At 36.6% G+C, this 15,000-nt stretch overlaps 1 protein-coding gene across 1 annotated transcript in view; it reads left to right on the top strand.

Moving 5' to 3' along the window:
• Positions 1 to 15,000, top strand: part of LOC125045218 (glutamate synthase [NADH], amyloplastic-like) — an 89,683-nt gene that overhangs the window by 72,633 nt on the left and 2,050 nt on the right. Inside the window, exons 11-40 of the mRNA XM_047642367.1 lie at positions 1 to 53; positions 795 to 997; positions 1,300 to 1,463; positions 2,128 to 2,216; positions 2,493 to 2,674; positions 3,062 to 3,166; positions 3,385 to 3,520; positions 3,858 to 3,995; positions 4,249 to 4,434; positions 4,587 to 4,718; positions 5,148 to 5,283; positions 6,744 to 6,925; positions 7,278 to 7,478; positions 7,641 to 7,821; positions 8,009 to 8,217; positions 8,335 to 8,517; positions 8,651 to 8,799; positions 9,661 to 9,799; positions 10,000 to 10,185; positions 10,616 to 10,749; positions 10,890 to 11,049; positions 11,213 to 11,397; positions 11,727 to 11,992; positions 12,285 to 12,505; positions 12,656 to 12,832; positions 13,109 to 13,351; positions 13,499 to 13,666; positions 13,832 to 13,945; positions 14,122 to 14,278; positions 14,591 to 15,000. The exon at positions 1 to 53 is cut by the window's left edge and continues 70 nt beyond it; the exon at positions 14,591 to 15,000 is cut by the window's right edge and continues 2,050 nt beyond it. Of these exons, the coding sequence (XP_047498323.1) occupies positions 1 to 53; positions 795 to 997; positions 1,300 to 1,463; positions 2,128 to 2,216; positions 2,493 to 2,674; positions 3,062 to 3,166; positions 3,385 to 3,520; positions 3,858 to 3,995; positions 4,249 to 4,434; positions 4,587 to 4,718; positions 5,148 to 5,283; positions 6,744 to 6,925; positions 7,278 to 7,478; positions 7,641 to 7,821; positions 8,009 to 8,217; positions 8,335 to 8,517; positions 8,651 to 8,799; positions 9,661 to 9,799; positions 10,000 to 10,185; positions 10,616 to 10,749; positions 10,890 to 11,049; positions 11,213 to 11,397; positions 11,727 to 11,992; positions 12,285 to 12,505; positions 12,656 to 12,832; positions 13,109 to 13,351; positions 13,499 to 13,666; positions 13,832 to 13,945; positions 14,122 to 14,278; positions 14,591 to 14,730 (4,919 nt within the window). The 3' untranslated portion in view covers positions 14,731 to 15,000. The remainder of the gene's footprint in view (positions 54 to 794; positions 998 to 1,299; positions 1,464 to 2,127; positions 2,217 to 2,492; positions 2,675 to 3,061; positions 3,167 to 3,384; positions 3,521 to 3,857; positions 3,996 to 4,248; positions 4,435 to 4,586; positions 4,719 to 5,147; positions 5,284 to 6,743; positions 6,926 to 7,277; positions 7,479 to 7,640; positions 7,822 to 8,008; positions 8,218 to 8,334; positions 8,518 to 8,650; positions 8,800 to 9,660; positions 9,800 to 9,999; positions 10,186 to 10,615; positions 10,750 to 10,889; positions 11,050 to 11,212; positions 11,398 to 11,726; positions 11,993 to 12,284; positions 12,506 to 12,655; positions 12,833 to 13,108; positions 13,352 to 13,498; positions 13,667 to 13,831; positions 13,946 to 14,121; positions 14,279 to 14,590) is intronic.

A 15,000-nucleotide genomic window follows, 5' to 3' on the forward strand; every position in this document is an offset into this window, starting at 1 on the left:
TAAAACTGCAGATTGCAAGGTCAAGACCTCACTCAGAGTGGATCGAAGAACAGGTATGAATATAGATTTGTTATAATCATGTTCTTTGCATTTGATACCTAGTTTATAAGCATGTAATAAAGGCTGAAGACCCCAAAATAACCTTCAATAGTTTTCCTTACAGTATAAACTATAATGACAACCAAGCTTTGAAATAATTGTATAGTACTATCTTATCCCAGGGTTCTTTCTTATTATTGGAAAAGTAAACAAATTGTTACAGAGCTGTGTTTATTATATTACTGTCAGAGTTTTAATTGGTTTTGTTCTATTTGGCTGCTTTGTTGGAATTGTAGATGGTAAGGTCTTTAAATAAAAGTGTCTGTTATTTGTATTAGCACTTTAAAAAGATCAATAGTGTTTTATGATGAAGTATGCTGTTTCTTTAGAACAGATATTTTCAGTATATCATTGTATACTGATTTCTTTGTCATTGCATATTATAAACTTTACTGTATGCCTTGATTACCGTGTCTCTTGTTACATACTATAAAAATCCTCTTTTGTCATGGCAATTGAACCATTCAAGTAATATTCTGTTAAAATTGATGCTTCAACCCATAGATAAAAGAAATAGATCTTATTAATTAGCAGAGATTGTGCTCAGAACAAAAAGCAGTGCAGTTAACTAAGTTTTTTTTTTCACTAAACCAAACAAAAATACTAATTATGGTTCTAACAAGTGACTTTAGATTTTTGGAAACACCACAGAGCATGAGTCATAGTGATTACATATATTTATCCATCTCTTACAGTTCACACTTTCTGATATGTATGCCGCCCATGAAGGTGAGCTAACTCCGGAAGCCCCACTCTCAGTTAGTCACGTCAATGGAACAGTTAATGGTGAAGATAGTGGAGCCATGATGCGCACTTTTGGAGGCGATCGGCGTTTGAGTATGTTTGGCTATACTATTGAGACCCTCAACATGCTTCTACTGCCTATGGTGACCACTCAGTAAGTGTACATTACATAATTCTAGTGATGGTGAATGGTAGAATATGATATATTGGATTCAAGATTTGTGGAAAACCCTTTACTATTGTAAAGATTTGGCTTTATACATACCTTACTTTTTTGAATACCAAATAAATCAAATTGAGTGCATTGTATAGTTTTTTAATAAGAGAACACTTTCTTCTCACTCTTGTCACATTATAATTATTGTGTGACATTACTTCAGCTAATGCTAAAATATAAGTTTAAGAAATTCCCCCAGCCAGAGAATTAAATTTTTATTCTCCCTCCTCTCTCTCCAGGAAGGAAGCGTTAGGCTCAATGGGAAATGATGCACCCCTTGCCTGCCTCTCTGATTTCCAGCCTCTGCTCTATGACTATTTTAAGCAGTTGTTTGCACAGGTTACCAATCCTCCCATCGATCCATTCCGTGAGAGGATTGTTATGTCTCTGGCCTGCCCCATTGGTAAGGGGTATCTCTATATTTTTGTTTTGTAGTGTGGGAATTAAGGATAGTGCATGTAGAGAGAAACTATTTCTGGAACAGTATATTACAAATTTGTTTAGGTCATTTCAAAGATCAGATAATATGTAACTCCAATTCCCCTTTCATCTAGTATCTCTAATCTGTGTAGAGAATTATAGAGGTGATATTCTTTGTCTGGTCAAGTCTAGGGGTGTCAAACTCAAAACTTGTCAAGGGTCAGTTTTCATTTCAGCTACCACCTTGAAGGCCAAAGAATGTAATTTCCAGACTTCCCAGGATTGTGTTATTAAAATCTGTTTAATATTACATACTTGTACACAAATTATTGTCATTGTGATGAAGGGTTATTAATGGATTTTTAGTCTCTTAGTTACATTAGACTTTTTCATGATGATTGTAATTTGCAAGCTAATAGTTGTTCTCCTAATTCTGCAAGCCATGTTTCAAAAGGGCTCATAATTTCATATAAGTGTGATGTTTCTTTAAAGGTCCATTATATATATCAGTCTATAACCTTTACATTTTTTTAAAGGATTGGTAAAAAAAACTTTTTATACTGTAACTAAGCTTAAAACTTAAAAAGAAATTATGAAATATGATGAGCAAACATGACACATATTACAAATTCCTGCTCAATCTTTAGGACCCGAAGCAAACATCCTGGAACCAAGTGCAAAGCAGTGTCATCGAATCTTCCTGAAAAATCCAGTCCTTTCTCTCCAAGATTTAGAGGTAAACTAATGTACAAATTGTGTAAAAACTATCATGCAGAGAATGCTCTTTAAAACTAAAGTGTGAGGATAAAAATGTGGTAGGAATATTTGTAATAATTTGGTTAGAATACTACTACACAGTATCTTTTAAATTAAATATTGAGTACAGTTTCTTCAGTTTTGAAGTAATAAATTCATAAACATACATAATATCAGAGTTGGTCTGCTCTTTTGTGGATGCTATTCCTGAGATGATAGGAGCATCATTTAATTCACAACTGTTTTTCTAACATAGGTGATCAAGGCAACTAATTACCGTGGATGGCGCACTCATGTGATAGACATAACATACCCAGCCTCTGAAGGATCTGAGGGCCTCATCCCAGCTCTTGATCGCATTGCAAGTGAGGCTTGCCAGGCGGCCAAGGATGGGTATCAGCTGCTGGTTCTGTCTGACAGACAAGCAGGTCCTGATAGGTGAGTATCCTTGTTTTTCTTCCTCTTCTTAAAAATAATAATGATGATGATATATATATCCCCTTGGTGACTTTGGGCGCGGGAGTTCGGTACATCAAGCCGAATCACTGGCTCGTAGCGCATATAATATATACATTCATTCATTCATTCATTCATTCATTCATTCATTCATTCATTCTTTCATTCATTGATAACATTCTGACATTGATTTAGATATTAATTTACACCCTATATATGTGTGTATATATATATATATATATATATATATATATATATATATATATATATATATATATATATATATATATATATATATATATATATTCATTGATAACAATCTGACATTGATTTAGATAATGATTTACACCATCTATTTGTTTTTTGTAGACTCCCTGTAAGCACCCTAATGGCACTAGGCTGCACTCACCACAACCTTATAGAGGAAAGGCAGCGCATGAAAGTGGGACTTATTCTTGAGACTGGAGAGGCCAGGTAGGTTCGTGAAAAGAAAAACATTCATCTTTTAATTTTCATGCAAGTGATTCGATAGACATTGCTGAGATAGTAGATAATGCTTAATTTTGGCTGATTTGTTCAGTATTTTCACGAATTAAATGTACATTTAAAATATAGATTCATTTAATGTGTATTTATTATTATTATTGTTTATTTATTTTTTTCTCTCTCGCTCTCTCATTTTACACCATTAGGGAAGTCCACCATATGTGTGTCTTGCTGGGATATGGAGCAGATGCCATTTGTCCATACTTGGTCTTTGAGACAATGAGCACTTTGCGTTCTGAGGGAGTTATCAACTCGGCCATGTCGGAAGCTGATATTTTCAAGGTGAGGAGAACAGCTAGAATGAAATTTGTGTTATGTTATGTTTCATTATTTCTGTTCTCTGTAATTTATTCACCATGTACTCCTATTCATATTTTACCAAATTTACACACCAAATATTAATAACTTACAAGAAGTCTAATAATTGAATTTACTATTTCTTCCATTTAACCTTCATGTCTTGTCATGCGCTCCAAGTCAGTTACGTCTTTTTCTTTTTCTCCCCTGTTTGTCCTATTTCTTTATTTCTTTGAAACAAAAGTAGAAGTTTATATAACTTTGCAACAGAACTACTGTGTAACAGACTTTTATGTACAGGTACTAACACTCTTTCCAACAGAACTACTGTGCAGCAATGGAGCGTGGTCTGTCAAAGGTGATGGCCAAAATGGGCATCTCAACTCTGCAGTCATACAAGGGAGCACAGATTTTTGAAGCTGTTGGCATTTCAGAAGAAGTCATCAACAAATGTTTCAAGGTAAGAGAACTTTATATATATTTCTGTGTGGGATTTTTGACATAGAATGCATATTTAATAGTCTTCATGTGATGTACCTATGTAAATTCACAGATATTTGCACATTACCAAAACCACTTGAAATATATTGTGTTCTGTATAGTAATCATTTGCCTGCATGTATTTAAGAGTTACAGCTTGATTTCATTACACATATGATTGCATATTACACTGAATTCCAAAGATGTGTGACATGTACTGTCTATTTCATCAGGGCACAGCTTCCCGCATTGGAGGAGTGACATTTGAGACTGTTGGCATAGAAATGCTCGACCGCCACATGCTCTCCTATGGGGAACGTGAATCTGATATGTTAGTGCTCAGAAACCCAGGATTCTATCACTGGAGAAGTGGAGGAGAGAAGCATATCAATGACCCTGTTTCCATCGCCAATTTGCAGGTTGGTCTTGTACAAATTGATTTGAAGATGACACAAGCAAGGGTTAAAATTTGGTATCATTTCTTGACATGTTAAACTGCATGTTTCACAGCACACAACAAATGGTAAATAATCTACTGTGTTCACATTCATAATATTAATTTTATTCCCAGGATGCCTCAAAGACAAACAACAAATCCCAATACGACAAGTTCAAAGAATCATCTCAGGAGAGTACTAAGGCCTGTGCTCTGCGTGGACAGCTGGAACTGGTCAAATTGGAGAAGCCCATTGATATCTCAGAAGTATGATAATCCTTGATCACAGTGAATGAAGGCATAAATGAGAATGAACAATATCACAATGCATGAGAAGCAATGAACATGAATTACATGTCCGTCATTTCATTTTTTTTTTTTTTTTTTTTTTTTTTTTTTTTCTACAATTGACTCAGTGACTTTTATCTGTCCTTGATAGTTTCTTATTTGAATAGTACAGCCAGAGTTGTTTTTACAGATTAAAGCAAAGAAGTTATGATATAAATGTGAAGTTTGTAATATGAACACACAAAAAGCACATGAATGTACTCCTTAGAATATGCTTACTGCATAGGTTTATCAATGTAACAGTCTCCATGCCATTTTTACTTTGGAATAAAAATTGATGTAGTCTAAAGAAATTTACATAATTAGCTGTATTTTGCAGACTTCATGTAACAAGGAATTTCACTCCAGGTTGAGCCAGCTGCTGAGATTGTAAAGAGGTTTGCCACGGGTGCCATGAGCTTTGGTTCCATCTCCATTGAGGCCCACACTACCCTGGCTATTGCTATGAATCGTGTGGGAGCAAAGTCAAACACAGGAGAAGGAGGTGAGCTGTTCATTAACTCAATATTGCCGGGAAAATGCTGTGCTCATTTAAAATAATTTGTGACTCTGTAAGTGCTTAGCCACAAAGGAGTCAAATAGAAGACCTTGTGACACATGATTTCACCTTTCCTTGAATTTGTGGGAAAACTTTTTTTACTAATGCTGTGAATATCAATGGTGTTATTTTTATTATAGACGTTATAATTACTGCAATGTTATTGACATTAGTAACAGCATTATAAAATAATGTAAAATATTCTTGAAAATCAAGGAAATGGCATGTACGTACATGCTATGCCTATTGGCTCTGGTTTAAATATGAGGTGCTGAGAATAGCAAAGGCTTATTGACCAAAACCTAGTTTTTAGATAATCAAGTTAATATCCCTGTAATTATCAGATGGATTTTGTTCTGATTTGTCTTAATAGATACCTCAATTCAAGGCCTTTTACTTATGTTAGTAAAATTTTGCAATAAGTCAAAAAAAAGAAAAAAGCCATTTAAAGAATCCCATATTTCTTCAACAATAGATAAGATTTGGTTTTGATTTTATTATTATTATTTTTTTTTTTTTATGTATTTATTAGTTTTTTTTATTTATTATTGTTTTTTTCACCATATGAAAGGCTATTTTATGGGTTAATTTAGCAAAATTCTCTAATTAATATCTTAAATACCTGTAAAGAATTAACAAAATACATTTTGGGGGGACGATGACCATGATTGTAATCCAGCATGCATGCAGCAAGGCAGAGTGTTACTGAGATTTCCCAGGCATCCCTGAGGTGATGCAATACACTCATTGTCGGATTATCTGGTTGTGACTTTTTTGCATGACTGTGATTGGCTGGAGTTTGGTCCACTCTCTTCCAAGATTCTGCTTCCAGCCAGTAAGCGATGGAGCCCAAGATGGTTGTAATGAAGTAGTATTTCTATAGCATTCTCACCTTTATACCCGAGGTATAAGCATTTGGAGCAAGACTAAGAGACAAAGGCCAGCTCTACATGCTGGTAACTGTAACCCCCCACCCACCTTTTTTCCCTACCTCATATGCCTTTTGAGTAGGCTGCCTTTCTTTTTATTTTTATTTTGATTAACCTGTTTTCTCTCACTCCTCTCCTCCCCTGTCTTGCCTTTCCCCCTCCCCCTCCCCCCTCTCCTCCTCCTCCTCCTCTTCCTCTTCCTCTTCCTCTTCCTCTTCCTCTTCCTCTTCCTCTTCCTCTTCCTCTTCCTCTTCCCCCTCCTCCTCCTCCTCCTCCTCCTCCTCCTCCTCCTCCTCCTCCTCCTCCTCCTCCTCCTCCTCCTCCTCCTCCTCCTCCTCCTCCTCCTCCTCCTCCTCCTCCTCCTCCTCCTCCTCCTCCTCCTCCTCCTCCTCCTCCTCCTCCTCCTCCTCTTCCATTTTTTGTAACATAATACAAAAATGTACATATATCTCAAAGCTATTTCTTTCTTTTTCTCAGGAGAAAATGCCAGTCGTTACATTAATCAGGAGCCAGAAAACAACAAGAGGTCAGCCATCAAACAGGTTGCATCTGGTCGCTTTGGTGTCACAGCTTCCTACCTGGCCAATGCAGATGACCTGCAGATCAAGATGGCCCAGGGAGCTAAGCCTGGAGAGGGTGGTGAACTGCCAGGATACAAAGTGAGTATTATGATTCTTTTGTTATCTGTAGGAATTGTTCTTTTTTATATTTATTTGGTTTGGTCTTATCTTGATCTTATGTAGTATGACCTTATCTCTCCTTTTATGTTCCTCTCTTCTCCATTTCTGATGGTCTGATGACCTGATTGGACCCATCCCTGGCATAGTAAAGAAAAGAAAAGAAAGAAAAAGAAAAAGTGATATTGCATCTACTATTTCAAGCTTTAGTCAGATTGCTGGTTATTATTTGTGGTGAAAGACCAATCATTCTTTTTTTTTAAACAGAAAGTGCATACTGTAAGCAAGTGTTTTTTTAATTCCTTAATTGGTGTACTTATGTTTTGTTTAACAGGTATCTGAAGATATTGCCAAGACACGTCACTCTGTCCCTGGAGTAGGCTTGATCTCTCCACCTCCCCACCACGATATCTACAGTATTGAAGATTTGGCTGAACTTATTTATGACTTAAAGTGTGCAAATCCTAGAGCACGAATCTCTGTGAAACTTGTATCAGAAGTTGGTGTTGGTGTTGTCGCATCTGGTGTTGCTAAGGTATGCTGTTACATATTTGTTCTGTTAGTTTGGAGGCTATAATAATAGAAGTTCAACTTATTGAAGATACAAGATTAAACACTAAATTTTAAAATTCTTTCTGAGATATGATGAACTTTTTTTTACTTGATTCACTGATTCACAAGTCTGCACTTTTTCCAGGGTAAAGCTGAGCATATCACAATTTCTGGTCATGATGGTGGGACAGGAGCCAGCAGCTGGACTGGAATCAAGAGCGCTGGACTCCCATGGGAGCTTGGAATTTCAGAAACACACCAGACGCTGGTGCTTAACAATTTGAGGTCTCGAGTCGTTTTACAGGCTGATGGCCAGATCCGTTGTGGTTAGTAGTGTTTGTTGTTTGATGAAGGAATATAGTATACATTATTTTGTTTTCATAAGATGTGTATATGTATATTTCTCTCTTCTATTTTATTCTAACATATTACTTTGAACAAATGAGAAGTTTTAATAGGATATCAAAAATGATTATGATGAATATAATCTCTAATGCATTTTTTTTTCACTAGGTATGGATGTGGTGATTGCAGCACTTCTTGGAGCTGATGAGTTTGGCTTCAGTACCGCCCCTCTTATTGTCATGGGCTGCACTATGATGCGCAAATGTCATCTGAACACTTGTCCTGTTGGCATTGCAACTCAGGACCCTGTACTGAGGAAGAAGTTTGAGGGAAAACCAGAACATGTTGTCAACTACTTGTTCTTGTTGGCAGAAGAAGTGAGAATCATACTGTACTTTCCTTGTTCACATATTTCTGTGCATGTTCTTGTTTCTAATAATTATGTCAAGTTCCACAATGATATTGCTTTGCTAATTTGAACATCATTTGGACAGGTTCGTGAGCACATGGCATCCATGGGAGTACGCAAATTCCAAGAACTGATTGGGCGAACAGACTTGCTGCGTAAACGGGATTCCTGTTCTGACAAAGCCAAGCTCCTTGATTTCTCACAAGTGTTAAAGAATGCTCTTCATATGAGACCAGGAGTCAACATTGTTGGAGGTTCTATTGCTCAGGTAAGACCAAGAAAATGTTGCTGCTAGACGAATGCATCCTAAAATGTATTTTTTCTTTTTCTGTATAGTTAGTGTGATATTTAGGCCAAATTTCTGTTATATTTATAATGTTTATGTATCTTCTCCCATATAGGACTTTGGCCTGGATAATCACCTTGACCAGACTATTCTTGCTGAAGCCCAAGCTGTCATTGATGGGTCGTTGGAAACAGTGACCATCAACACCACCATTCATAATGAAGTTCGAGCTTTTGGTTCCACTCTATCATATCATATTGCACTGTAAGTATATATATATATATATATATATATATATATATATATATATATATAATAAAGATTCTTTTAGTTTCATATACAATTGAGTAATAGACTCTTTGTGATTTTATTAAACAAAAGTTACCAACATAGAGACCATCTATATTCATTTCTAACACATACTAGCTATCCTTAATACAGTTATAAGTTACAAATTATACATGTTGCAAGTATCACTATGTGATATAGTATAAATATTATACACTAAGGTTTGGAACTTGAAATAACAAGAGCATAACAATGAGAGCATGGCTAAATGACCCAGGCATGACCGTAGGAACCAAGAGTAAAAAACTTCAAACTGAATATATACATCTGCCAATTTATGCTAATAAATAACTACTATAAAGTATGTATAATAAATACAATATCTCACCACAATGGCCATGCATACATTGTTATTAAGGGGCATTGGGTAATGCACAGTTGTTCCTGGTGGGTTATCTGCAACTTTTTAGTTATGTTGGAAATAAGATGCTAAGAAAACAAACTGTTTGTAGTTTAATTAAACAAGTTTCTGGTTATTACTTTTTACATAGTATTTGTGCTTCTTCAATTAATTTGTTTTTCAGTAATTATCCAATGCCATTACAAAATCTATTTCATAAATGGGACTTATTATAGTTAAAAAGCTAATGTTAGTAAAAAAAAAAAAAAAAAAAAAAAAAAAAAAGAGGAAAAAAGAAAAGCAAAATTCATGTGCGTGTAGATAATGATAGATAGATAGATATGTATATGTATATATATCCCTACCCATATCCATGTCATCTGATTCATTATAGCTTAACAATGCAAACAAGCTTCATTGCTGTTTTCTACCTGCAGGAAGTATGGAGAAGAAGGTCTCCCAAACAACAGCATTGTGATCAACCTTCAAGGATCAGCTGGTCAGAGCTTCTGTGCCTTCCTGGCCCGAGGTGTGACTGTCACTCTAGAGGGAGACTCCAATGACTATGTGGCAAAGGTAAGTGTCACTGGTTCTGATACTTGTGGGAATCATTGCTACTGCTATGTGAATCATCCATGTTTACTCTTGCTTCATAAGAGTGCAATGTTTAATGACTCAAATAAGGCTTTCTTATCATATGATTTATTGATGTTGTTCAACTTCAAAAGCATAAACATGGACAAATATGTACAATTTTTGTTTTCCTTTACCCCAAGGGTCTGTCAGGAGGAGAAGTGGTAATTTATCCTCAGAAGAATTTACCAGAAAACTACAAATCAGAGGATAACATCATTGTTGGTAATGTCTGTCTATATGGAGCAACAGAAGGTACTGCCTTCTTCAGGGGAGTTGCCGCTGAGCGGTTCTGCGTCCGCAATTCTGGTGCAACAGCTGTTGTTGAGGTGAGTGAGTGGTATTGAAGAAAGGATAATCTTTTGCATGGACGAGTCTTTGCACAATAAAGACATAGTTTTCTATAATTGTATATATTTGAGGGTATGCTTTTAGTTAGAAACTGCATACGTGCTTCACTATTATGTACAGTGAACTTCTTGTCAGAACTTCAGTAGCATAAACTAATTTAAGTTCAGAAGGTAATTTTTTTCTATGGATGGATGTTCATGATTAGACTCATAATGCCTGTGTTTTTTATCCAGGAAGCAGGTTATCTAGTTATCAGACTGAAATACAATTTATGACCCAACTATTATTTATCAAACCCCCTTATTATTTCGGAATGAGCTGACAGATTTTAAAGAATGTATCATCTTTATCCAGAAAGCAGGTATGACTTTTAATTTTCCATTTTCTCAAAGCATTGATTTCTTCCAGGGGGTAGGCGACCATGGTTGTGAATACATGACTGGTGGCCGTGTGTTGATTCTAGGACCTACTGGGCGTAACTTTGCTGCTGGAATGTCTGGTGGCATTGCTTATGTCTTGGACAAGGATGGCACCTTTAAGAAGTTTGTATTACTTCCTGTATTTATGATCATATATTTCTCTGTGATTTATTGGCACTTCATACATTAAAGTGAGTTAAGGATTTAATGAACTGATGCTAACATTCTTTCTTTTTTTTCTTTCTTTCTTTCTTTTTCAACAGCAAGTGCAACCCTCAGATGGTAGAGCTTCTTCCTCTGGAAAAGGAGGATGACCTGGAGTTTGTTGAGAGCGTGCTGAGGCAATTCCATGACAAGACTGGTTCACAGGTGGCTGCTAATCTGCTGACAGACTGGCCAGCTCAAGCCAGTCAATTTACTAAGGTTTGATATTCTTCTGGTACAAAATTAAAAAAAGCTCTGTGTATATTATATATACAAATTAAGAAAACACATATTTTTTCATGTATTTGCTATTAATATTCTAATGATTAGAGATCAAATTGAAAAATGTATAATACTGATTTATGCCTGTGTTTTACCCCAGGTGTTCCCCTATGAGTACCAGCGAGCTCTAAAGCAACTAGCTGAGGCCGAAGCTGCAGCTCAACCAGCACCAGAGAAGACACATGTTGAAACCAAGCCAGAACCATCTGTGCGCGACATTGAAGATTCAGTTACTGATGCCACAATGGAGAAGAAGAGGCTGGAGAAGATCTTGGACAAAACTAGGTAGGGGCTCTAAGATTTACTAAATTGATTGTTTGACTGATATATTTTTTTATTTGATTTTTTGGTGTATGAGTCTGAGGGATTCAGTGAGTGAGTGAGCGAGCAAGTGATGTTATATGTACTAAATCTCGGTTGTTAGATTAGTTACTGATGATGAAAGATATTGTTGTGCTAGCAGTATAGTTATTTCCTTTGGATATAACTATGAACTTTTTTTGTGCAATGCATTATGGTCTATTTGTTGAATATGTGTTTTCTTGGTACCATAAGATGATACAGCAAACTGTTTCTCATTTACTACTAATATATTCCATGACATGATCTTGCAGGGGCTTTATTAAGTACAAGCGTGAGACAGCCATGTACAGATCTGCTGAAAAGAGGGTGAAGGATTGGGATGAAATCTACAATATGGACAGTGTGCGTCGAGGTCTCCGCGTTCAGGCTGCAAGGTGCATGGAGTGTGGAGTTCCCTTCTGTCAGTCATCCCACGGCTGTCCTCTAGGCAACATTATCCCTAAGTGGAATGACTTGATCTTCAATAATAACTGGAAAGAAGCACTGAATCAACTTTTGCAAACAAACAACTTCCCAGGTACTTCAGAGATTCCTACTCTTATGCTTCTAATGAAAGATTCTAAACATAATGAAAGTTAATTACAATTATGGAGTGATTTAAGACAGTTGTAAGTATTCAGCAACATACAGGGTTCTCTTTCAGTGGCAGTTCATTAATTTCGTGGTATAGCTTGTGTTTTCAGTAAAACTGGAAAGACATTAATTCGTAGTGTGAAAAAGATAATAGGCCTTTATCAGATTAGCCTAATCATAAAAATTTCTAATTATAAAGATTTGCCAAACCATTTTCTTGGACTTCCTTCCCCTAGAATTCACTGGCCGAGTCTGCCCAGCCCCATGTGAAGGGGCTTGTGTGTTGGGCATAAATGAAATGCCAGTGACCATCAAAAACATTGAGTGCTCCATAATTGACCATGCCTTTGAGCAAGGATGGGTCAAGCCAGAGCCGCCAGTGACAAGGAGTGGAAAGAAGGTGGCTGTAGTAGGCTCAGGACCTGCTGGTATGGCTGCTGCTCATCAGCTTAATAAGGTCAGTTGCTTGGGATTTATTACCCAACTGAGGTCAGTTGTTTTGCTATTAGCTACTGCAGCAGAATATATAAATTCAAGTGGAAGATTTAAAACTCAAAATTTTGGATAGCAAGAAACCATATCTAACATCTACCATTTCTCTTTTTAGGCTGGACACCTGGTCACAGTGTTTGAGCGCAATGACAGGATTGGTGGTTTACTGCAGTATGGTATCCCTACCATGAAACTCAGCAAGGAAGTTGTCCAGAGACGAGTGGATCTCATGAGAGAGGAAGGCATCACCTTCAAAACCAATGTCAATGTTGGAAAAGACATTTCTGCCAAGGTATTTTACAGATCCTATTGAAAAGTGAATAACAATGGTAATAGAAAGAATGGGATGTGATGGCCAATTTGATATATGGGATGATTATTTTATTTATTTATTAACTTGCTCATTATGGTATCCTGAAAGGGGCTTTTTACCAATCCCAAATATAGAGCATATACATAACTCAAAGATGGCAGAGAGAATCATTTACTAAATATACTTTTAAAGTAGTTTCTTTTCTATACTGACTCAAAATTCTCAAACACATTCTTCTCTTTTACCATCCTGTAGGACCTACAGGAAGAGTTTGATGCAGTGCTTCTGTGCCTTGGAGCAACTTGGCCACGAGACCTTCCTATCCCCAACCGGCAGCTGGAGGGCATCCACTTTGCTATGGCTTTCCTGGAGACTTGGCAGAAGAAGCAGATGGGCAACAAGATCGACCATACATCCCTAACAGCCAAGGACAAGGACGTGATTGTTATTGGTGGAGGTGACACTGGTTGTGACTGCATTGGTACTTCACTGAGGCAGGTGAGTTGGGCGGTAACAGGGAATGAAATGAATAAGTTTACTTTAATTTTTTACCTTTTGATTTATTGTCTTAGTGTCATATTTTCATTTGTTAAATTTTGGCAGGATTGGTAAATGAATGCAATTTTTATATGTCTTGTATTGCAGGGTGCCAAGTCAATCACTACATTTGAGATTCTGCCACAACCTCCTCCATCTCGCGGCCGTGACAACCCATGGCCCACGTACCCTCGTGTTTTCAAGGTTGACTATGGCCATGAAGAAGTCAAATTGAAGTTTGGCCGTGACCCAAGAGAATATAATACACTCACAAAGGCAAGTTCAGTGGTTGGTTTAGAGTGTTGTCAAGTAGTAGTCTTGGGTCAGTTTTTCATTTTGTAAAATTTTAACAGAAAGTAGTTCTCTCTGAAATGTTTCATCAGTTTATATAGGGGATCTTTAAATTATGGCTTAGATATTGAGGGTTTCCTTTACCAACAGGAGTTCTTGGATGATGGCAATGGCAAAGTGTCTGGAGTTCGTTCTGTTAAAGTGGAGTGGACCAAGGATGAGAGTGGTCGCTGGAAGATGCAAGAAGTTGAAGGATCTGAAAAGGTAACTCGTCTTTGAGCCACATACTTTAATAACTTCTCTGTGTAATTGTCAAGGATTTTGGAATAAAAATATTTTCAGATATTATATACATGTGATACCCAACCCTTTAAAGGAATGAAAGTTGTATAAATTGGTGCCAAGATTATTTTTTATTCCTATGTCAATGTCTCTTTCAGATATACAAAGCTGATTTGGTTCTACTGGCAATGGGTTTCCTTGGACCAGAGAGGTACATCATCAACGAACTCGAGTTGGAACAGGACCCGCGCTCCAACATCTGTACACCACCTGGCAAATATGCTACAACTGTGGACAAGGTCTTTGCTGCTGGAGGTGAGTTGCATTGTTTTCATTCCATTTTTATAGTATGTACCTTGTTTAGTAAAAGGTTTTCCCTCAGTTTCTGTTTTTCTCTGTGTTTTATCTTTGTGACCATCTTGAATTGGAATTCATTTTGGGAATACTCTCTTGTGTTGTTATGTGGCTATTTTTTATCACATTTTTCTTTGTTTATTTCATAGATATTACAAATATTTCACAGAATTTCATGCACTGTATTGTGTTTAGTAGACAATTTTTAAGGTCAAAATTCCTTTCTAAAGATAGTTTAGTCTCAGGTATTCACCTAAAAAACATCTTTTTCAGATTGTCGTCGTGGTCAGTCCTTAGTTGTGTGGGCTATCAATGAGGGTCGTCAAGCTGCCCGTGAAGTAGATGCCTACCTCATGGGAACTTCAACCCTCCCAGTGTCTGGTGGGGTGGTCCAGATTACACAAAAGGGTTAAAGGAAATTTCAGTGTTTGTAAAACTGATATCATAGCAGGCTGTATGCCATTAATAAGAAGGAATAAAAAAATCTTATGAAGTATATGAGGTCCAAATATTTTATTAAATTAAGATTTCAGTGATCCATCTCATGATTTCTGTGGGTCATGGAAGTTCCCAGCCTAGATTCACTGCCCTGGATCATATCATATATTGTACGAATCCTAGGTAATGGAAACCAGTTATAAACACTTTTGCTTCTATTATCGTTGTATATAGTAATTTTACTT

This window comes from Penaeus chinensis, chromosome 37 (assembly GCF_019202785.1).
Source record: "Penaeus chinensis breed Huanghai No. 1 chromosome 37, ASM1920278v2, whole genome shotgun sequence".
NCBI classification, from domain to species: Eukaryota; Metazoa; Arthropoda; class Malacostraca; order Decapoda; family Penaeidae; genus Penaeus; species Penaeus chinensis.